This window comes from Cuculus canorus, unplaced genomic scaffold, assembly GCF_017976375.1.
Source record: "Cuculus canorus isolate bCucCan1 unplaced genomic scaffold, bCucCan1.pri scaffold_127_arrow_ctg1, whole genome shotgun sequence".
Taxonomy (NCBI): Eukaryota; Metazoa; Chordata; class Aves; order Cuculiformes; family Cuculidae; genus Cuculus; species Cuculus canorus.
Window position 1 is genome coordinate 20,640 of NW_026527768.1, and position 21,630 is coordinate 42,269.

The following is a 21,630-nucleotide window of genomic DNA, read 5'->3' on the forward strand; positions in this document are numbered from 1 at the left end:
GACAGGCTTTGAGCAGGAAGGGGGACAATGACAGATCCCCAGGAAGCGGCTGAGGCCTCCCGGCCCTTCACCCGGAGCTCCGTTCCCGAACGCCGCCGCGGGGGCACCGAAGGACGCGGCCCCAGCGAGCGCTCCGCCCGAGGAGCGGCTGCCGCGCTCAGACACGCGCGGCCGGGGCAGAACGGCCCCCGGGGCTCCCTCCCGGCCGCTCACCCAGCGGCAGAAGCAGCCGAGCCACTCATAGGGCAGCGGGAGCTGCTGCCGCCGCTACAGGACGTGCTTGAGGAGGTCGCGGGCGAAACGGCAACCGCTCTCCCGGCACACGGCGCCCGGGAACGGCACCTGCCCCAGAGGACACACCACCCCTAGCTCGCTTCTCCTTCACCCCGCCGCGGCCATCCAGGGCCGGGGAGAAGCCGCCTCCTGCTCGGCGCGGGGCGGGCGCCGCCGCGGGGCATCACGGGACCGACGGGAAGGCTTCCAGGGCAGCTTCCGGCGCCGCGGCCGCCATGTCTGGTGCGGGCAGCGGCGCTTTCGGCAGGCTCGGTAGGAGGAGGGGCCGCCGCTTGTTCCGGTCCCGGGCCGGGCCACCGGCTCCGCTCCCCGGCAGAGGCGCCGCCCGCGCTCTCCTCGCCCCGCGGCGAGCGGGACCCGCCGCGTTCGTGAACAGCGCGGGCGCCGCCTCCCGCGGAGGGAGCCGGGCAGCGGGGCCGGAGCGCGGTGCACACGGCCGGCAGGAGGCGACCCCGGGCTCGGAGCGCAGCTGCCATGGGCCCCCGCGGGAGGGCGCGCGGTGGCGGGGGCACCCGCTGCCTCAGGGCATCTCCCGGAGTCCTGGAATGGTTTGGGTCAGAAGGAACCATCCAGTTCTCACCTCTTCACCGTGGGAGGCAGCGTTAGGGACACCTGCATGGCTCACGTTGCTCAAAGCCGCATCCAGCCTGCCCTTGAGCTCCTCCAGGGCTGGGGCATCCATGACTTCTCTGAGCAACCGGTGCTAGTGCCTCACCACCCTCCCGGTAAAGAATTTCCTCCTTCTCTCTATAATCCAAATCTCTTCTCTTTCAGCTTCAAACTGTTCCCCCTTGTCCTATCCCTGTGCTCCCTGCTAAAGAGTCCCTTCCCATCTTCCCCATAGCCCCTTCAGGTACTGGAAGGTCGCTCTACCATTTCCTTGGAGAGATAATGATTACCAATGTTTTGCCTTCTATGACAAAGTGACTCGACTACTGGATGAGGAAAAGGCTGTGGCTGTAGTCTTCTTGGACTTCCGTAAAGCCTTTGACACAGTTTCTCACAGCATTCTGCTTCAGAAACTGTCAGCCTCTGGCCTGAGTTGAAAACTGTCACACTCTCCTGGGTTGAAAACTGGTTGGATGGCCGGGCCCAGAGAGTGGTGGTCAATGGAGCTGGAGGCCAGTCACAAGTGGGGTTCCCCAGGGCTCGGTACTGGGTCCAGTCCTGTTCAATGTCTTTATTGATGACCTGGATGAAGGCCAGGTACACTCTTAGCAAGTTTGCAGATGACAGTAAGCTGGGTGGGAGTGTGGATCTGCTGGAGGGTAGGGAGGCTCTGCAAAGGGATTGGAAGGGGCTGGACCGCTGAGCTGAGATCGATGGCATGAGATTTAACGAGGTCAAATGCCAGGTCCTGCACTTGGGGTACAACAACCCTGTGCAATGCTACAGACTAGGAGAAGTATGGCTCAAAAGCTGCCTAGAGGAGAAGGACCTGGGGGTGTTGGTTGACAGCCGACTGAACGTGAGCCAGCAGTTTGGCCAAGAAGACCAATGGCATCTTGGCTTGTATCAGAAACAGTGTGACCAGCAGGTCCAGGAAGGTTATTCTCCCTCTGTACTTGGCACTGGTGAGACCACACCTTGAATACTGTGTTCAGTTCTGGGCCCTCATCACAAGAAGGATGTTGAGGCTCTGGAGCGTGTCCAGAGAAGAGCAACGAAGCTGGTGAGGGGGCTGGAGAACAAGTCTTATGAGGAGCAGCTGAGAGAGCTGGGGTTGTTTAGCCTGGAGAAGAGGAGGCTGAGGGGAGACTTTATTGCTCTCTACAACTACCTGAAAGGAGATTGTGGAGGGGAGGGAGCTGGGCTCTTCTCCCAAGTGACAGGGTACAGGACAAGAGGGAACGGCCTCAAGTTACCCCAGGGGAGGTTCAGGCTGGACATCAGGAAAAAATTTTTTGCGGAAAGAGTCATTGGGCACTGGTACAGGCTGCCCAAGGAGGTGGTCGAGTCACCTTCCCTGGAGGTGTTTAAGGGACAGGTGGATGAGGTGCTGAGGGGCATGGTTTAGGGATTGTTAGGAATGGTAGAACTCGATGATCCAGTGGGTCCTTTCCGCCCTAGTGATTCTATGATTCTGTGGTCAAAAGTCAGAGCAGACTTGAAAAACCAAATATCCTTTGCTGAGCCTTCCTGCGCATGGTCTTTGTGTATTCTTTTGGAAACAAGTTGTACAGTTTTATACTGCCACACTGTGTGTTCCAACTGGATGCATCTGCAAAGATCCTGTGTACATTAAATTCGTGAAAAGGAAGCAGCTTTTACAAAAAAAGTGAGTCTGGATTCGAACACTGAATTAATGGCATGTGTGGGAAGACAGGGCTTTGAAGGGCTTTGTTTAACCAAAACGCAGACTTAAAGAAGGTTCTGTCTCTTTCCCCTTCTTGAAATGGGGTCAAATAAAGTTATCTCTTTATTCTTTTCTGATCTCTGGGATTATGTTCTTGGTTTTATGTTGAACTCTGTCTATTTGCCATCAGAAACAAGCTCATGGGAAGTGGATATGATACAATATGCATCTTATATTAGATAGGTACATTCTTTCCTATTGAGGTCAAACGTGTGTTTTTATCTCAAAATGACCTTTTCTCTTGTCTTTTCTTTTTCTTCAGGGTTTGGAATGCTGTAAGGAAAGGTTCAATTTAGATCTCACGAGTGGAGTTCTTCCCTGGAGAAGACAAAATATCAATATTAAATTAGTGAGCTGTCAGACCATAGAAGACTTCTATGACACTGTTGACCAAGATGATAACACTAATGAAGATTTGTTCTGATGTCTGTGTCTTCTAAGCAGTGAATGCTGGTCGGTACCCACAGTTTACAAGTCTTAAATATCTGTATAGACTGGTTTCTTATGTTTTTTTTAAAAAAAACCCCACAACCTCCCCCCCATATATACATACAGGGTGCTAAAATTATGTGGGACTTCATTCTGGAAAATAGATGGGGTTATTTTATGCTTGCTGACAAGTTATAGCGATGTATGGTGGGGTCATCAGTTGTTTTCTTCCTTCAGCTGTCTTCTTTGGCCAATAAGCCCATTCTCTCCATTGTTTGGCAATGTTACCTGTGTCTTTCATTGCCCGTTCCAAGCTCTATCTGCATCTGCATCCAGCTGGCGTCTGGTCACAAGCAGTGTTCCCTGGGACTCAGTACCAGGGCTGGTTCAGTTTAATATCTGTAACAATGATATGGATGCGGAGATAGGGTGCACCCTCAGTCAGTTTGCAGACGACACCAGGTTGGGTGGGATTGTTGATCTGCTGGAGGGAAGGAAGGCTCTTCCTTACCCTGTGAGGGTAAGCGATATACCCCACACTTTGCTTATACCCAGAGAATGCATTCTCCTCAGAGAAGACTGATCCCTCCACTTCTTGAGAGAAATGGGGTCTAATGTTCTGAATGTGTTATGTTAAAATCTTTACTGCAATTACTTGTTTGTTGATTTGAGGGTTTTTATACTGATTGTGGGTAATAACAGTGTTCTTTCATTGTGAATCTGCTGGAAAGAGGTTATTCTTAGAGCATGTTTGCTCTTCGGTATTTTTCTCTATTATTCTTAGTAAGGAAGCATTATGTTTTCAATTTCTATATCAGACAAAGTAGAGAGGGGTGTTTTAAAAATATCAGGTGTATCGTATTTTCTATTAGTAAGACACAATGTCTTGTCTTTTACAGTGATATCTCCTTACACCAGCATCTCGATCTTTTCTTGGCCGGTGAATACATACGGTCAGGAAAAAAACATCTATTTATTTGGGCGTGTTTGAGCTTAATCGCTGGTACGATGCTGAAATGCCAGATTCGATAAGGTAGAATTTTATTAAACTGTTTTCACTATCATTACAAATAATTCCTATAAATGTTAGCTTTTAGCTTATGCACTTTAAGGCCAGAAAAATTCCTTCTCGATTGCCCTTATTTTGCCTTGTGGGCACTGGATAAATTAACAAGCATGGTTTGTCCAGACCCCATTTTGGATGTTGTGGTCTACAAGCCAAGTCTAACCTGAGGAGTGCCTCTTTCTTACCTGCCGCCTGACCAGATCCTAAATGCAAGCGGCTATAGTTTTGGTAGGTATTTCACTGCTTTTAATAGTGAGAAAATTAAATTGAGCTCAGATGCCATGTTTTGGTTCTCTCACTCAATGTTTGTCACTCAAAATGCAAACCTGAACACCCCGAAGCCCCACAAACCCAGACTTGATGATGTGGTACTACCAAGACGTTTAAGATTGTGAATTGTATCTGATGGCACACTGTGTTTTGGATTTTGGTGCTTTTGTAATGTAGTCTGTGAAGCAGTGATGGTTATAAAATGACTTTGAGCTGAAGCTCAAAGCGCAGCACCTCGGTAGCACTAGAGGTAAGATTTCTATGCACAGCAGTTTGGTTTTTATTTTGAAACAAACTTGTAAGTGATCTGATGAAGACAATGGGTAGTCAGTTCTATCTTTCTGGTTACTGCTGTTTGAAAAATGTAAACTAATCATGACATAACTCCGAGAGTCTGGAAAGTTGTCCAACATTTGTTGTTTCTGCAGATGGAGTGTGCTTGCTGAGCTCTGGAGTCATCCATGTGACTTGGACCGGTTTCCAGAAGGAGGTGAGTTTTTACTATCTCTTTCTTGAGAACGCCTAAAGAGATTGGCTCAGTTTCTTCTGTTGCACTGCTTTTGGTATCAGAGAACATTTTATGCTCATTTTATGCTCATCCCCATGTGTAATTGCTATGGTATCCTGCCAGTTTCATGCAAATAGTAATGTTTTAGGCCCAAACTATCATTGTCTCCAGCTGAAGCCCGGTCAGGGACTGACTGTCCAGGAAGAAATAGAGCAGTGCTGGAGGAGCAAGAACAGAGCTCTTGAGGAAGTCGAGGAAAGTTGCTGCATCTTCATTCCCATCTGTTGGACTACCTGCGCAGTCATGAGTTAAGGCTTGGATCCCTGATTAACTTGAAAAAGGAGGGCAGAATGGAGAAAAAGAAAAATTTATAAATGTTTGAGGAGACATGGATTTCAGATTTGTGGAGGTGTGTTAGGGCAAATAAAATTTTTGCACTGTGTGGTAGCTAAAAATAAATTCCTTGGCAAGTAGGCCTAGCCTCCTACGCTGTTTATTTTGCAAGCCTGATGCAGACTCTTAAGATTCCAGTCAGGTGTTCTGGTATCAGCTCCAGCTTGGAAATAACTTGGGAAATCAAGATTTGTTTTAGTTTCTTTTTGCTGAATTGTGATAATATCATTCAGAGATTTGTAGTGTTGATGGCTCAGATGTTGAAAGTATGGAATGTTCTCATTTAGTTTTGTTTGTTCTGCTTAGGGAGCAGCAGTTAGAGGTGATATTGTCTGTGACTGTCCAGGCAGGATCTTTAGAACTCCTGACTGGATGCATTAAACATTGGACATCTGAAAGTAAGTCTAGTAAGACTGCTTTTCTGATTTGTCTTTTTTTAGTTTGAAACTGTTGATTCATTTCTTTTTTGTTCTCTGTTTTAAAGAGCAGCCAAATTCTGTAGTGAAGTTACAGTTTATTCATAACTGTGCGTGGAAGAAAGTGGTCTACACCAAAGATGAATTTGACCATATATGTGAGTACTAATGTAGTCATTCTGCAAACGCAAAATCATTCTTTCTACCTGAACTTATTGAGTAACCTGCTGGGATGTGATGTTGCCCGCGTGTACCTTGAAACTCTGAAATTGCTCTGTTGGGTAATGATTTAATATCTCTTCTTGAAAAGGTGTTCCGCTGTTTGATGGCTCCTGCCGCTTCCTTGATCCAAAAACGCTACAGTCCCTTCAGCACTGCCAGTGTCTCTTAAACAACCTGGGCAGAGTCTTAAACTGTTTACAAAGAGAACAACAAGAGCTTACTGACAAAGGTTTGTCTGATAGTATTACTAAATCTTTGGTTCGTTTGGAATTGTGCTTGGTTTATAATTGTGGAAACATGAGCTTTTGTTGTTGTTGATGGTTGGAAGACAGCCTTAGCTACGACAAGGGGCTTAAATCTGAGAAGTTGTAACAAGCACTTAATAGTCATTATGTTCAGGGTGATTGTGGTATTTTTCTTCAAATTGGAAAGTGATACAGTGTGAAAAAGGCAAAGATGGAGAGTTCTACCATGTTGCTTTTATACTTTCTATTTAGCATGATGAAAGGAGTTTTGTAAAAATGAACAGAATTGCCTAAGAAAAATCATCTTATGCCTTTTTTTGTAGACTTGAGAAATCGGCAGGTGCTAGCTAGCAACTTTTCTGTGCATGCGCAAATGGTTATCTGGTTCTGTCAGTCTGGTCTCCTTCCAGAGGGTTCAGGTGAGCATGAACCGTAATGCATTGGTAACAAGGAGAGTATCCAGCAAGGGATGCCTATGAACACATTCTTGGCCACACTTATGTAAATGTTTTGCCAATGCCAAGTCGTGCTGGTTCAGGGACCCAGACGTATGCTGAAGTTCTCTTGGTGAGACTGAGTTTTTAGCAGATTTTCAAATGCACACTGTAGAATGATGGAAGCAGCTTCTTGCCTATTTCTTAGAAATAGCAGTAAGCCTTTGACTTCACAGAGTTGCTTATGTCCACAGCTTCAAATACTTGGGATTTTAAAGAAATTACTAGTAAAGAACAAAGACTGGTCTCTTGCTTGTTACAGTCACAGCATGACCTGCATGTTTGGAACTTTTTATTTATTGCTTGAGGAAAAAGCACACCCTGGAGACACTTGTTTATTTGGATGGATTATAAATTCTATTGTCAGCCTCAATTGTCTTGGTATGTTCACATGAGACAGTTAGAAAAACATTCCATTTGAGAAGTAGGTTTTTTTGATAGTGAGTGAACTTCAGCTTAAGCTTCAAGTTTTGAATGTTACACTGAGTGTAAACTTGAAACGGTACTTGAGATTGAGTCTTGTGTCTCGCATCTCTGGTAGCAAAGGCAGAAACAGGACTGGCTTCTTTCGGAGTTGGAGGCTCGTCTGTACTTCTTGATGCTTAGCTTGTATGATCTTTTATCCTTTTAGTCAGCACTTTTAGCTTAAAAATGTGATCTTACTTCAACTTGCTTTTACTTTGTTACCTGTAGACGGGACGATGCATTTATCTATGTCTTTCTACAACTATCCTTTGCTCCACACCTGCTATACTGGTCAGCGACAGAGACTGGAGCATTTGTCAAGGTAAGCCTACAGCTCTGGCACACGTCCACTGCAGATCCTGAAGTGGAAGTGAATGGCTTTTATGTCAAGACTTGTGTTTGCTGTGCTCAATGCATTTGCCGTCGATACTCTTGACTTGGGTGATGCATGGCTGGTGTCAAACACTGAGGTTACTTTTCTGTTGAAATGTTTACATCTGCCTCTGCTTAGTGCCATTTCTGGGCATTGTCGTTGTGTTTTGTGGATTCAAACCCTATAACCCAAAATGAGTTATAAAGCAGGTATGTTTATTTCCAGCGCTGGGGTGCAAGGGAGTTCTCCTCCTAGCTTGCACACCGTATAACTTAACTAGCAGCTACTTATAGTGCAAAGACATGCATAGTTAAAAGTGCTTACTACATCTCCATAACCTTTCCCCACTTCGTATTATAATTAGTTCTGGAAAGTTCGCTCCAGTCTTGCGCCTGCGTAGTGCCTCCTGGTGGTCGTGGGCCGGGGTCTTAGGGATGAAGTGAGAAGTCTTCCTCAAGATGAAAAGAAATTTTTTTCCTTGAACTGTGTACAGGCACAGTCTCTTCTGGTTGTTTTCCAGCTTTCTGCATTCCAATGCCCGCTTATCAGTAAACTTCTGCTAGCTGGCTCCTTCGTTATCAACTTCCAGGGTTCTCAAGGCGAACAACGCCAAGCTCTAACGAACACTCCCTACCCACCTTGTCTGCTTTTGCTCATCAGTTGTTTCATAGTACACTTAATTCATTGGTTAGTCTGCATAGCTCGTTACCCCGAGAAAGATCCTGAGATTAGGACAGGATCATTCATCTCCAGTTCAGCAGAGCATGGTATTCACAGAACAACCGTGTTGGACGTGGAAGAAGGCGTGTTAAAATAAGAAATCCTCTCTTTTATTGACTAGTGGTAGATGGCAAGAATTGCTTTGGCCTAAATCCCCTCCTCACAAGTCATTTCTGTAATTTAGTATGACAGTCAGAGTTACACGTAGCCGGCACCCCTAGCACTCTCCTGGCTATTGGATAAAAGTTCCTAATGTAAACCCTCTTTACTGGAGTAGCTTGCTAGCACATAGGTGATATATGACTTGGATTAGATGACAATAGGTTTTCCTTTGGAAATATTACAGAAAACTCTAGAAGGACCAAAGGAAGCTTAGGCTCTGGCACTGTGAAGAAGATGCAGCCAGATGAGTTTTGGTGGAAGCTGCAGGGGATTAGAGATTGACTTGAGAGTTCGTCTTACTCAGTTTACTTCTTTAGTGACTTAGATACAGGCTGGTGTGTTCCTTTCATATGCAGTTCAAGTCATAATCCTGCCTTTGTATGCTTTCTTTGACTCGTGGGACCTTTCTGGTTTTGTTTGGACTGGAGGAAATCTGTTGCACTGAGGGGCTGGAGTTAGTGTTTTCTTCTGTCCAAATCCTTGCTACCTTTTGTTCCAGAGGAAAATGTGATTCCAACTGCCTAATGATCGATGGCATAGTTTCCAACATAGAAGACCAACTTGCGAAGCTGTGGCAGAAAGAGAAAGGAGGGACTGGGAAATATCCCCCTCCCAGTTTACATGCGAGTGCCATGTTCACTGAAAAAACGACCATCCCCCTCCCCACCCAACCCCACCCAAAAGCAAACGATTTATGAATGACTGGTGTGCTTACAAAACTTTTAATTTTAACTTTCAGGCACTGCTGGATCTCTATTTATTGGAAAGCATAGAAGAACCCTACAAACATGCGATTGTATCCTTTCTGGTTATTTTAAGTGCACCTCGGGATATGCACAAAAATGTTCTTAAATGTTTGTCTCCTCCGTGCTTAAGAAGGGATTTTAATTTACTCCTCAAACACAAAGCTAGTGAAAACATTTGGTTTAGAATTAAGTCATAGACAGAAGCATTGTTTTACTTTTTTGTCCTGTGGAGTTTTTATGATTTTTTTTTTTCAGTGTTTTGTTGCCACGTCTTTTCTCCTATGAGAGAATGGGTTTACTAAGAAATGTAAAGGCAAAAAGCCCCATTAGTTTTTTTCTGGAAATTTACACACTGTTTTTAATTTTTAGATCACTGATACGTGTAGCAAATGGCTTCTTGCTAGAATGACGCACTGAAACCTGCTGCTGCAGAACAAAAGGATTTCTAACAGTGGCTTAGAGTCCAGCAGGTAGCTCCACTGACTGTAGAGGGAGCCTGAGTTTGTAACAGAAGTATTTAAATATCTAAAGCTAAAATTTATGGATGCTTTACAAAAATCAAAGTGTACTTCCTCCTGGTTACTTCTTCAGAATACAATTTTGTGGTTAGGAGCTGGCTGTCTCCTGGTTAAGAGTTTAAAACTGCAAGACTAAAGCATTAGTATTTCCTGCTTCCTGCCACTTTTATATTCTTATTTCGCTGAGTTTTTATAAAGGCAGTGGGATAAACTTGTTGGTCTTCCAGATTTGTTAGCCGTAATTATATATCAGACTTGCTGCAAGATATCTTGAATTGCTGGCTAAATAAAACCAAAATGGTAGTCAATTCTTTTGCGACTGTCTTTGCTCTCCTTCAGGGCCTTGTTAAACTGATTGAAGGGTTTTGGCTGCTTGAATGCAAGCATTATAAAGTAAGTATGTTACCATTTAGTTGCACATACATTACCATACAAAGCTCTCCTCTATAAAATGATTTTCAGAAATTGCTGCTTAGCTAGTAACAGGTACTAAAACACAATAGGCTTTTTTCATAGTCCTGCTATGACATCTTCAGCAATTAGTTACGATTTGAGATTCTGTTTCAATACCTTGGACAGGAAATTGATAAAAACAATTAAGAAATCAACTTGAATAATGCCTGACAGTTAAATTTTCAAAGCCATCCATTTAAGGTGTTTTCAGCAAACCAGTTGAGCACTTTCCCAAAAACAGTGGTTTAGGTACTTTCAATATTAAAACGAGGATCCTAGCTGCATGATTTGAGCTGGAAGTCTCCAAAAGCGACTTTTCAACCTAATTCATGTTCTTTCTGATGCTGAAGGTCATATTTTGCCTATCATGATGTTAATAGAATCTGCTTGTCTGGGAGAACAACTTATTATTTGTAATGCATTTATAAAAAGTGCAGAGATTTGATTAACCTAGCAAAGTGTGAATTACTCCTTTTAAAACAATGCCTTTGTTCTATATGGCTAACTGAACAGTTTCTCTGCAAATACCTAAGAGTTCTTATTCACATCTCTTGTATCAAGTAAGTCATTAGTAACTCGTAAGTTTGGTTAACAGACATTCACCCTTACTTTAAGAAACTTTTGAATATTTGTGTTGCAAGAGTCTATGTATTCATTTTAAGAAGCCCGGTCTTCAACTTTTACAGAAATCACTGTCCCAGCTTTGTTATCCAGAAACAATTAAAATAGCACCAAGACTACAGATGAGAATTATTCCGTCACTTGTATGCTGAGGAGAGCATCTCCTGTATCTGGTATGTCATTAGTGAGCCATAGAAGTTTGCTTAACAGCCATGCACCCTTGCTTTTAAGAAACTTCTGAATATTTCTGTTGAATGAATATTATATATATCTTAGTAAGCCTGGTCTTCAACTTCTACAGAAATCACTGGCCCTGCTTTGTCACCCAGCAACAATGAAAACAGCACCCTGGATTAAAACAAGAATAATTAAGTCATTCATCTGCAGAGGAGAGCGTAAGAAAGCCTCGAGATACATACAGGTAATGAAGCCATCAAAGTCTTGCACACAACTTTATTTTCTAGATGAGAGCACTAGGGATGCCAGTCCACGGGTAAAATGGTGGGTAGTTTGGGTTATTTTATTTCCTCTCGTTAGTGCATGCTCTACAAGTCCACAACTTTAATTTTAGCACTTTTATGAATAAACAAAAATCCATATCTAACTTCCTCATAAGAGCCAGATTAAATTTGGTGTTCCGTGAACTTGTGATAGGACCTGTGAAGCATTTGCTGTTTTCCGGAAAAGACCTTTGAGATCATTGAATCCAACCGTACCTGCCCACTACCAAATCATATCCCTAAGCTCTTCATCTCCCTGCCTGTCAAATACCTCCAGGAATGGGAACTTCACCACCTACCTGGACAGTCTGTTCCAGTGTTTGAGAACCCTTTCTGTGAAGAAATTTTCCCTAAGGTCCAATCTAAAGCTCCCCTGACGCAGCCAGAGGCCATTCCCTCTTGTCCTATCACCTAACACTTGGGTCTCCCAACACCCATCTCTCTATGACCTCCTTTTTAGGTAGCTGTAGAGAGCAATAAGGTCTCCACTCAACCTCCTCTTCAGTTCCCAGTTCAATCCCAAACAATCCCAGTTCCCTCAGCCTTCCTTTCTGACGAAGTGCGTGATGTCTTGTGCCAGAAGCTCTGGTTCCTCAGAGGCAGCAAAATGCCCTCCACGTGGCATGTAAGAGTAAGTGAGGAGGTTCTTGGAGGTCTCCTTTGCCCAGGCACACGGTGGATGTGCTGGCTCCTGAGGGAAAGCTGCAATCCCTCTGGGAATGTATGCTCCATCCCTAGAAGACTTGACTGAGTTAACTGCATCTTTGATAGAAGTGCTGGGGAGGGTCTATAGGAACCCTCTGACTTTGGTGGCTGCCACAGTTAGTTGGAGAAGTTTCACCACAGCATGGGACATGATTCTTGTCCCCATCTCTTGCGTTCAGTCACCAGAACTCATTGCTTCTCAAACACAGCTGGTATTTGCTCAACCCTATATGTTTCTATATAGGGTAAGCAGTTAATATACTCTGTTCATAGTGATCTAGAGAAGGTTCATTACCTGCAGTGTCTGCTTTGGTGGCTTGGATCTGTAAGTATCCAAACTCTCGCAGAAGGTCATATATGTTTTGGATGAAAGGGTACCTGTGTTGAGCGTCTTCCCTTGTGAGGCCTCCAGGCCATGGTACGTGAGCCCCAAGCATCACAGAAATGATCCTTCTCAAACCTTGGCTGCTGACAAAGATGATATTCAGAAGCAGCCCCTTCATGGATCTAAAATGAAGTTAGTGGATAGATGGTTAAATCGGTGATGTTCTGTCTCCATATTGTCTAGAAAATAGGTCTGACTGGAGCTATGAGAGAAGTCTCTCACTGAGCAAAACACATGAAACCCTTCAGGATCATCAGGGTTCAAACCAACCACAAAACGATGGAAGTTAGAAACTGTACATCTGGTGCCATCTCCATCCAGCAGTGCCACTGCTACGCTGTTAGCTTCAGGCACCCGGGTTCTGGATGTGGCATACCCCTACTGGGAGTGCTGGCTGCAGCCTGTGTGTCACCATAGGGAACGGGCTGTGATGGGTGTGTTCTGAAAAGCTTGAGCAGATCACGTGTGGCCACAGTGCTCAGAGTAATGAGAAACACAACCGCAATGGGGAACAGTGAGCTGCTCAGCCTGCAATCTGACTGCCTTAAGAGCTTTCCACGTCTGTTCTCTGAGCTAAGCAGGGCTGTGTGCCCACTGTTCATTAAATGCTAAACCATGACCTGTCAAGGTGATGTGTTTTGTTTTCAAAACAGTCTCAACTCTGCATTTTAGATAGGAAAGTCCTACGCTTCATGGTACGGAAGAGTACCTCGGGCTGAACCCCTTTTGGGGTGTATGGCTAAACACGGTTGTGGCAGAGCCATAATGGTGAGAAGCCTCTGCTGGTCTCACAAGATTTTACTGGTTTGGTGGGTGAAGACTGAAACTGCTAGGAGAGATTCAACAAACACTGGGCCTGTTGCACGTGTGGCAAATGTTTTTGCAGTTCAGCTTGTTGTGTTGCTTTTTTAAAAGTATGTTTCAGAATTAGATATTGAAAAGCTGCCTGGGGATGGTCCTGGGCAGGTTGCCATGTGGCCCTTCTTGAGCAGAAGTGGTTGGACCAGGTGCCATCCAATAACTGGAGAAGACCTCCCCCTTCCTTGTGATGGGTCACCCTGTAACCCGTGGTGAGAGGAGAAGCGGTGGGTGCAATGCCGCACCGGTGTGGTGTACTGGAAGTGACTGGTTGAGTGCTGTCTTGCTGTGTTGGAAGGCTGCATTTCTGTTGTGTACAGGGACATTTAGGACCTGTGTCTGCTGTCCAGGTACTCCAAGCAATGTAAAAAAGAGCATAATGTCAGAAATGACTTTTGGAACTCTTGCTAGCTTAGCCCCGTTAGACAGGGAGCGTATCTGTGGAGGGAAAGGGCAGTTGTGTGAGAGAAGAGCTGTTGGAGGTGGCTGGGTAAACTAGCTCCGGTGTCAGATTGTGGTCTGTGGTGCTTTTGTTTGGTTTTGTCATGTGAAGGGAAATCAAATCTGTGGTCTGCTTTGAACCTAGGAGCTTAGTTGTTGGGCATTGATAGGATACGGAGCTGAAACGCTTTCTTCTTCTCCCCTTCTGCTGTAGATTTGTACTTCTCAGAGAGCTTGTGGAGCATCCACACAAACACTGGAAGCCCGATGGTAGAATTCTGAGACAGACCGTCTCTGTTCTGCTAGCGACTTCTTAGACCACAGTTTAGGTTTTGGATTAAACATAGGGGGTTTGCCTGAAATGTCAGTGGTTGGTGTTTCTGCCCAAGTGGGAAAGAAATGACCCAGTGGTACTCACTCAGTCACCTGCTAACTCGCTCACCAGATGCTCTTTCATAGACTCATGGAATCATTGGGGGCAGAAGGGACCTTAAAGATCGCCTAGTTCCAAACCTCTTGCCATGGGCAGGGACACTTTCCACACTGCTGAGATGTGATAAGGACAGAAAATAGGAAGGAAGGGACTGGAATAAGGAGGATGAGGATTTAACTGTAGAAAACCCCAGTGGTTTCAAGTGCTGTGTTCTGTTTCCATCGTAAGGGTGTGGGAAACTACTTTCTAACTGATGAGCCATGAAAATCCGTATCGCTTGCCCTGTGGAAATATCTGCGGTACACTTTTTCTGGGAGAAATTGAGAAGGAAGGTAGTTAAGAACTTAGGGTGCCTTAATGGTGAGAAGAAACATGCCAGAAGTGAGCACGACATAAGTGATTCCCTATAGCTACTTAAAGACAATTGATGACAAATACTAAATTATGAAACCAAGGGAGTGGAGAAAGGGGAACTCATACCTGTTGCTGTGAAACTCTTTAAAAGATGATTTTTCTCTGATCCCACCTTACTAACCTCAATAAATAGACTTGAACAGAGCATATTGTTTTTTCCCTGATCGTTATCATGTCCATACCTCTGTGTCACTTGTTGTTGGTGATCTCATAGACATTAGAAATGCAAAGGATTCTCCTTTTGCTCTGCTGTGAGATCCAAAACTGTCCTAAAGGCCATCTTTGTAAGGAAAAGAGCTACAGGCAATGTAGAGGAGATTTTTCACAGCGTACTGATGGAACTTGTGTCGATCTCATAAACGAGTTGTTTATGGCTGACATGAGTCTCTTTTCCTATTTTTTTCTTTATTTAGAGTGAAGAATGCGAGACCTAAGAGCGCAGGTGATGAGCAGCCTGCTGCGGTTCCCAAAGGGGACTCTTCAGGCACTCGTGAAACATGAGGTCACCCAAGGTTCCGTGCTGCGCAGGAAGTTTTCTGGAGGTGAGCATTTTCCTTTTACTTTGGTCTTGGTCTAAAGCAATTATTGCCTGGAGGTTACCTGAAGCACAGGTGTGAAGATCAGGTGTGTCAGGTGGGTGCTGCTAAGATGCATCAGGTTGAGAGAGAAGGAAAAGGCTGTTTTAACCCTTAAAAGTGCTAGTATTAAAGGTTAGTCGAGCGAAAGTTTGAAAGGACAACAACCTGCACCTATCCTTGGGCTACAAAAAGAATTTACTTAAAGATGAGTCAGTGAGCCCTCCTCGGTTTTTAGTTCTATGGAAGGCAGTTTCCAAATGAGTAACAGTGTTGGTTTGGGCCCTATTTACTTGTAGCAGCTCAAGCTCTATGCCCATCATAACATCAGGTGCAGAAATAGTTCTTGTACAATGTTACAGAGGCAACGCCCCCTGCTTTTTCTTGGGAGTGTGAATGAAAACAGAAGGAAGAGGATAACAGAGTGAAGTGCTGCAGTCATTTTCCCAAAGAATTGAATAGGATGTAGATGGGTACCCAGTGAGAGTTGCTGAAAGGGGCTGAGCAGATTAGAAGGTGGACTTGCGAGGTGATCTGAAAGTAGAGCTGGGTGCCTGTCTGGATGTCTAGGCTTCTGTCAAGAGCAGGGAGAGTCTATTTACGTGACTGTAAAGGCAGTAATTGAGTCAATACTTTCACAGAATCACTAGGTTGGAAAAGACCTCTTGGATCATCGAGTCCAACCATTTCTTTGAGCTTGAAGTCGTTCAGTGAAATGAAATGTGTTTCGTTCTTTCTGTGAGCATCATGTGCAAATATTTACTCGTGCAGTGCCCACTTGAAGATAATTTCCTGTTGAAGTGCAGCTCCCCACCCAGAGCAGGCATGTGTCAAGCCAACTTAATAAACTAGGAATTAATTGGTTATATTTGAAGTATGCTTTAAGTCTTGTCTTCCTGTGCCTGTTGAGATGATTTCTAGCAAACCCAAGCCAAATTTGGAGTGAAGACTATGGATCAATGTATTGTAATCTTTATCCCAAACAATCTAAAATCTTCAGTGCAGGAACGACAAGTACAAATGCAAAACTCTAAGGTTTAAGATGTCTTTCTTGAGGATTTCAGGGGGTGATTTGAAATAATTGACCAGAATTAGGCAAGTCCGTCTTCCTCTCTTAGGACCTTTTCTTGAAGGAAAGGAGCAGGGACTGTGTTTTTTCACTTGTTTTCAGTCTTTGCTTGGAAACTTGCTTCAGTCAGCTTTCTTTCCTCTTCCAGGGATAAGTGACCTAGCACAGCTGGCACGTGCTCCTCACCTCGAGATAGTGAACTCGGTGACAGGCCAGCGGCTCTCTGCATACTATTTCAGAGGAGCGCACGAACAGCCTCCCACTATCCGAGTGGTGAAGGAGTTTTTGTGGGAGAAAAGAACTGGACTGATGATTGCTTTGGAAGAAGGAGAGGGAAGTGTTCTGTGCCTGTACGACCTTGAAACATCAACAGTGGTTAAAGCAGTTGTTCTTCCCGCAAGGGTACGTACTTTTTAATGAGAGGAATGAAGCTTTTATGTTGTTATGTGGTACATAACCCAGTTTCAGGAAAAGCTTAGGAGCATCTCTTTGCAGGCGTGTTTTTTCTGTATTGCATTAACATGTTATCACTTGAGAGTATCCAGTCGACTGAGCCTCCATGTAAAATCATGGGCTTCTTGGTACCATTATCTTTTGAATTTTCTGGTAGTAAACCGACTTTTCTGGGTTTATTGTAGAGCACCTAGTTACCTACTTCTCTGCTTCCACAAAAAGGCATTGAAAAATATCTTTTTTTCAGCCGGTGAAAAAACAAGAAAGCCTATTCTTTGAAGTGTCTGTAAGATACCTTTCCTACATGCTTAATTTCTGTCAGAAATACTGGCTTTAAAAGATCTCAGAGTCCCTTAGTTCTGCTGACAATGGCTTAGACACATTCGCATCAATCTCAGACTAGCGAGCAGGTGACTTCAGAGCAGAAGACATTTTTGTGTGGACTCTGGATAGGAAGAAAGAGCCTTTAGTGAGTTATCTGACAGATTGTTGTCAGATTGTCTTTCAAGCCGCAGCACTTGAATCTCTGCTCGGTGTGCCTTGTGCTTGTGTACATGGGGTCCATTGATGTAATGTTCTATTTTTCTCTCTCTTCTGTAACCCATAACCTCATAGGATGTGATCTCCCTTTATCTTAACGTAAACAGGAATCGGCAAAAGGGGACAGAACATCCAGATTCACTGGATTTTTATCATCTTAGAAGCTGCAAGCGAGAACTGCTTCTTTATCCCTCAGTTTTCCATAAGGTGATAGGGTTGGACTTGCTACAACACGGGTGAAGTTTTGTTTGTTTGTAAGGCTGCAGTGTGATGGCGAATAGTAAGAGTTTGTAGTGTTGCAAGTTCTAAAGGCAGGAGTCGCGTTGGTGCTTCCCTGTGTTAGTTTCCCTACCACCTTGATCAGTCTTAGAGTTTTAGCTGGAAAGGCAAGCTGCCTGCTGACAGAAGTGTATAATCAAGAAGTAAATTCTGTTTGAATGAAAAATGCCACAACGTTGTTAGGATTGATGTTGTCATTACTGTCTCAAGGCTTTAATAAGCACCTTAGTTTACGAATGATTTTCTGCGTGGGTATATCTTCTGTGAGCAAGGAAGTTGTGCATTTTGTACAAAGGCTGAGGCCAGCCCATGTTTTTTCATTGTGGAACTTGAATGCTGGAGTCTCCGTGTGCTCGTATCACTGCTACAGCAGCCAGTCTTGTCCTGGGTGCATGGCAAGATGTGCCAAGGACTTTGTCTTCACCTTGTTGTAAAGTTGCATGCAGACTGCTTGGCATGTTAAAGAGCAGTGTGCCCTTCTTCCTTAGCTGGAGTTAGCTTTTTACCTAATGAGCTGCTAACCCAAGTAAAACTAACCAAAGTACCTGCACGTACCAGAACAAATGTTATAAGTAATATATTGTCCGCATTGGAGACACAAGTAGAGGAAGCAAGGTTGGTCTTAAGCTGCATCTTTGAAGAAAGAAAAATCCATTTGAACTGTGTTTTGAGGGAGGGGGCAGCAGAATCAAGCTCTGTTTGGCTTTTTTGCACGTAAAATATGTAACATTTAAGAATCATTACATCATATAATCTTATTCATGCAAATAGATGTATTTACATTATGGTAAATATATTTACAGAATTTAAGACAGATGAAACTAAAACTATGATTTCCATCAAGGTGTTGCTGGGCAGATTATTTTGACAGACTTGATTGTGTGACCAAATGGGAACTTTTTACTACTTCCAGCCCAGTTTCTGCCTCATTTCTATTTGTTGTACTTAAAAACAGGCAGAACTCTAAAGACCCCAAACCTGATGGTGTTCCTGCAGGTGGTATGGTCAAATAAAGTTGAATTCTGATATGCTTGGACTTCAGGGGAATTAAAATCGTTGTGTTTTCCTTTGAATTCTAGAGCTACAGAACCGTCAGCCAAGAGACGGCCTCCCTCGAATGTGGAGTTGTGCAATACATTTCTTATGACACCAGCTACAAAATGGTCATGAAAATGTCTGACGACATGGAGTAGAGTTTTAGAATTAATAAAAATGTTGTTTCTCTTACATGTGCATGCCTGTGTCTACACTTTCTGTGCTTTCCAAGTGTTCCGCAACACTGCCAGTCATGGTCATACTGACAAGCCCTGCTCTTTGTGCTCTCTCTTCTCTCCTTTTCTCAGCACAGGCAAGCTGGCAAGGGTGAGGCTCTGCCCACCTTGAAGACAACAGCACAGAGGCATCAGATCTTTATAATAACCCGGGGTTGGGGGAGTGGTGCTGGTGGCAGAAAGACAAAAGTACTCCTTCAGCTCTGAGAAACAACAACTCCTCATGTATTTCACTTAGGGGCATTAAGGCTTTGACAGTGAGAACAGCACAAAGTAATGGCTCCTCTCCCAAACAGGCAGGAGGACTAACTAGTGGCTTCATCTGCTAAGGCACTTGTTGTCCAAGTCCTACCTGCTTTTAACACTTGGGGAATGGGCTGAAGCGAGAAGGCTGTGGTTGTGAAGCAGATGCTCTAGTGCTTAAGTAGGAACTTAGAAGAAAGAGATTAAATAATATTCTAGAACTAGTACCCAAGAAGTCATTCATTTAACATGATTGTGAATTAAAACTCAATACTCTTCATGAGCGTGCTCACTATAGGCAAAGGGTATTTTTAAGACAATTTTTCTTCTGTTTCTGCTGCCAATAATAACACAGTCAAACTATTTCATGATTAAGCTTTTACAGCCAAATGAGTTTATTGGAGTTAGACCCAGGAAAGGTGCTTGTTCATACACTTATGTTTTGACTTCAGACCTCGGGCCTTTGACTAGTGGAGAACCCAACACCACAATTGTTGAGGTGATCAATCAGTTTTGTTTTAGAGAAAGCAGCTCCTGGAGAATACACACCACTCCTGTCAAGAAAAATCAAAGAGGAAAACAGTAGTGGTAGCGTGACACCTTTTTTTGAAGTCAATGACAGGTATCCCTGCCTAAGAAAGAAAAAGCCACTTTGTCGCACAGGAGGAATTTGGCAGGCTGGTCATATTCAGACACGCATTTTGGCATCCAGCAGACTCAATAGAAATAATTCCATTAACTGAAAATATAAACAATGGTGCAGTAGATACTGCAAAAGCATTAGGAAAAACCTGCGAGTACCTCCTTTCAAACTGAAAGGCAAATGATCGCTAAGTGGCTTTAAATCAGCTTGTGGTGAGCTACCTTCCTTGCACAGCCCTGTGGGTGAGGTAACACTGAAATCCACAGGGTTAGGAGATCTGTATTTTCAGAGAGAATCACATGCACACAGTAGCTTTAGGGGTGATCAAGCTGCTCTGCATGGGCAGTTACCTACTTTTTAGGCAGACAAGCTGGGTCTTCCAGAAGAGATACAGCTGCTTGAACCATTGCAATTGGTGTAGCAACACAGCCAGGCTCTGACGTACACAAAAAAAAGCCAAACCGAAGCAAGCAACCCAAAACACGCCAATCAAACGATGTACAGCATGTTAAAACAGGGAATGTAAGCTTGCTCTTACCTACAGCGTACTGAGGAACAATGTCTTAGTCAATGAAACAGCCAACAGCCTTCCCCATCTAAGAACTGCTTTTTACCTGTTAATTATGCCAAGGAGATGGTGAAGTCCTTAAGATCTAATCTGGACAAATACTGCTTCAAATGCAGTCCTACAACCCCACAACTATCATGAGCCACCACCTCATGGGGACAGAGAGCAGCAAGAGCTTTCCCCTCCCGGGCTTAGATTCAGACTTTTGCTGTGAGACTGTTGCATTCAGCTACACCTCCAGGCATTTAAAGAAACTGTGTTTCTTTAACTGCTTTCTGAACACACATTCTCGCTGTGTCCAAACTTTACATCAGGTCTCCCGTCCCCTCAAAGGAAGATATGTCATAGCTAGAAACTATACCAGGCCAGATGCATTTAAGTTCCCTCACAGGGGATGAGAGACCAACACCAGGCTGCAACAACTCAAAACCACCACAATGAAAGCTGTTGGCTTTGTCCATGTTGCAAGGGCTCCTCAAGGGCGAAAGGAATAGCAGGGGAGTCATAATCCTAGCTTACAGTAAGGAATGGGAAGCAAAAGCAGTTAGCTGCCAGTAAGATACATACCTGATCCTTTGACTTCGGGGCAGATCTTTACATTACTTTTGCTGTTCTGAAGATCTTGCCCCTCACTCTAACTTGCGAAAAAAAGTCACTGGAAATGAGATTCCACCCATGTGTAGTGGACAAGTGTGGTCACCAAAACGGTGACTCTCTCCTATCAGGCAAGCACAAGGATTCTATTGTACCAAACACTTTTTTATTATACCAAACACTGTAATTCATCTAAACAAGGCATGAATTACCCTGTGCTATTGCTTCAAACGTACGATGAAGCAATGGAGGTGTGTGTGTGCACGCAGGAGATGAAAACCCTTTCCACTTCCGCCCAAGCTGCTTGTAATGCATATTTCAGGATGCTAACACTCAAGTATTTAAAGAAACTTTTGAGCAGAAGTTGCGGTTCTGAGGAACAAGGGGCCAGTTCCTGTCTACTCTCTTCCCCAACTGAGCAAAATGTTACTGCAGTGAACTGTTGACATATTCTGTTCCACTTGAACTATGAGTTCAGCAATGACGTGGTGTTGGCAGTGAAAGAATCATAGAACCATTAGCCTGGAAAAGACCTTTGAGACCAACTATTCCAACCGTACCTGTCCACTACCAAATCATATCCCTAAGCCCTTCATCTCCCTGCCTTTTAAAGACCTCCAGGAATGGGAACTTAACCACCTACCTGGGCAGCCTGTTCCAGTGCTTGAGAACCCCTTCTGTGAAGAAGTTTTTCCTAAGGTCCAATGTAAAGCTGTACTATAGATTCTTCCTCTGTGACTTTCCTGATCACAGCAAAACTTGTCTACCTATCTTGCCCTTCAAAGTCACTTGCTCTGAATGCTGCTGTTTGTGAATCACTTCTCTGCTGGAACCGTCACTGCAAAGTGCACAACATGTTTAGGAGTCTGCTTAAGTATAGATTGGTCAGCTGCGACAGGAATGTGCTC

General features: G+C 44.1%; 2 protein-coding genes and 1 long non-coding RNA gene across 3 annotated transcripts; 2 read left to right on the top strand and 1 right to left on the bottom strand.

Annotated features, from left to right (window-relative positions):
- The first annotated feature begins 582 nt into the window (after positions 1-582).
- LOC128850629 (uncharacterized) lies at positions 583-6,188 on the top strand. Its single transcript, XR_008448025.1, has 5 exons — positions 583-1,019; positions 2,913-3,103; positions 5,623-5,714; positions 5,801-5,890; positions 6,043-6,188. It is a non-coding gene; the product is annotated as an uncharacterized LOC128850629 (long non-coding RNA).
- Positions 6,189-10,016: 3,828 nt separating this feature from the next.
- LOC128850628 (protein ELYS-like) lies at positions 10,017-18,611 on the top strand. Its single transcript, XM_054055602.1, has 6 exons — positions 10,017-10,070; positions 10,793-10,924; positions 11,053-11,172; positions 14,901-15,029; positions 16,280-16,533; positions 18,483-18,611. The coding sequence occupies exons 4-6, from the start codon at positions 14,909-14,911 to the stop codon at positions 18,594-18,596; spliced, it is 489 nt and encodes a 162-aa protein (XP_053911577.1). The 5' UTR covers positions 10,017-10,070; positions 10,793-10,924; positions 11,053-11,172; positions 14,901-14,908; the 3' UTR covers positions 18,597-18,611.
- Positions 11,779-13,250, bottom strand: LOC128850627 (epoxide hydrolase 1-like). Its single transcript, XM_054055601.1, has 2 exons — positions 12,208-13,250; positions 11,779-12,038 (listed from the first exon to the last, which is right to left on the bottom strand). Exons 1-2 carry the CDS (start codon positions 12,457-12,459, stop codon positions 11,790-11,792), a joined length of 501 nt encoding a protein of 166 aa, XP_053911576.1. The 5' UTR covers positions 12,460-13,250; the 3' UTR covers positions 11,779-11,789.
- Positions 18,612-21,630: the final 3,019 nt, after the last annotated feature.

What these genes read in the sequence shown, in the direction of transcription:
- LOC128850627 (XM_054055601.1), bottom strand. Translation starts at nt 12,459, where the DNA reads ATGAAGGGGCTGCTTCTGAATATCATCTTTGTCAGCAGCCAAGGTTTG. An exon ending in ATGAACAGAGTATATTAACT is followed by an intron (nt 12,039 to 12,207) that starts GCTTACCCTATA and finishes GGGTTCCTATAG; the next exon opens with ACCCTCCCCAGCACTTCTAT.
- LOC128850628 (XM_054055602.1), top strand. Translation starts at nt 14,909, where the DNA reads ATGCGAGACCTAAGAGCGCAGGTGATGAGCAGCCTGCTGCGGTTCCCA. An exon ending in GCGCAGGAAGTTTTCTGGAG is followed by an intron (nt 15,030 to 16,279) that starts GTGAGCATTTTC and finishes TTCCTCTTCCAG; the next exon opens with GGATAAGTGACCTAGCACAG. An exon ending in CAGTTGTTCTTCCCGCAAGG is followed by an intron (nt 16,534 to 18,482) that starts GTACGTACTTTT and finishes TTTGAATTCTAG; the next exon opens with AGCTACAGAACCGTCAGCCA.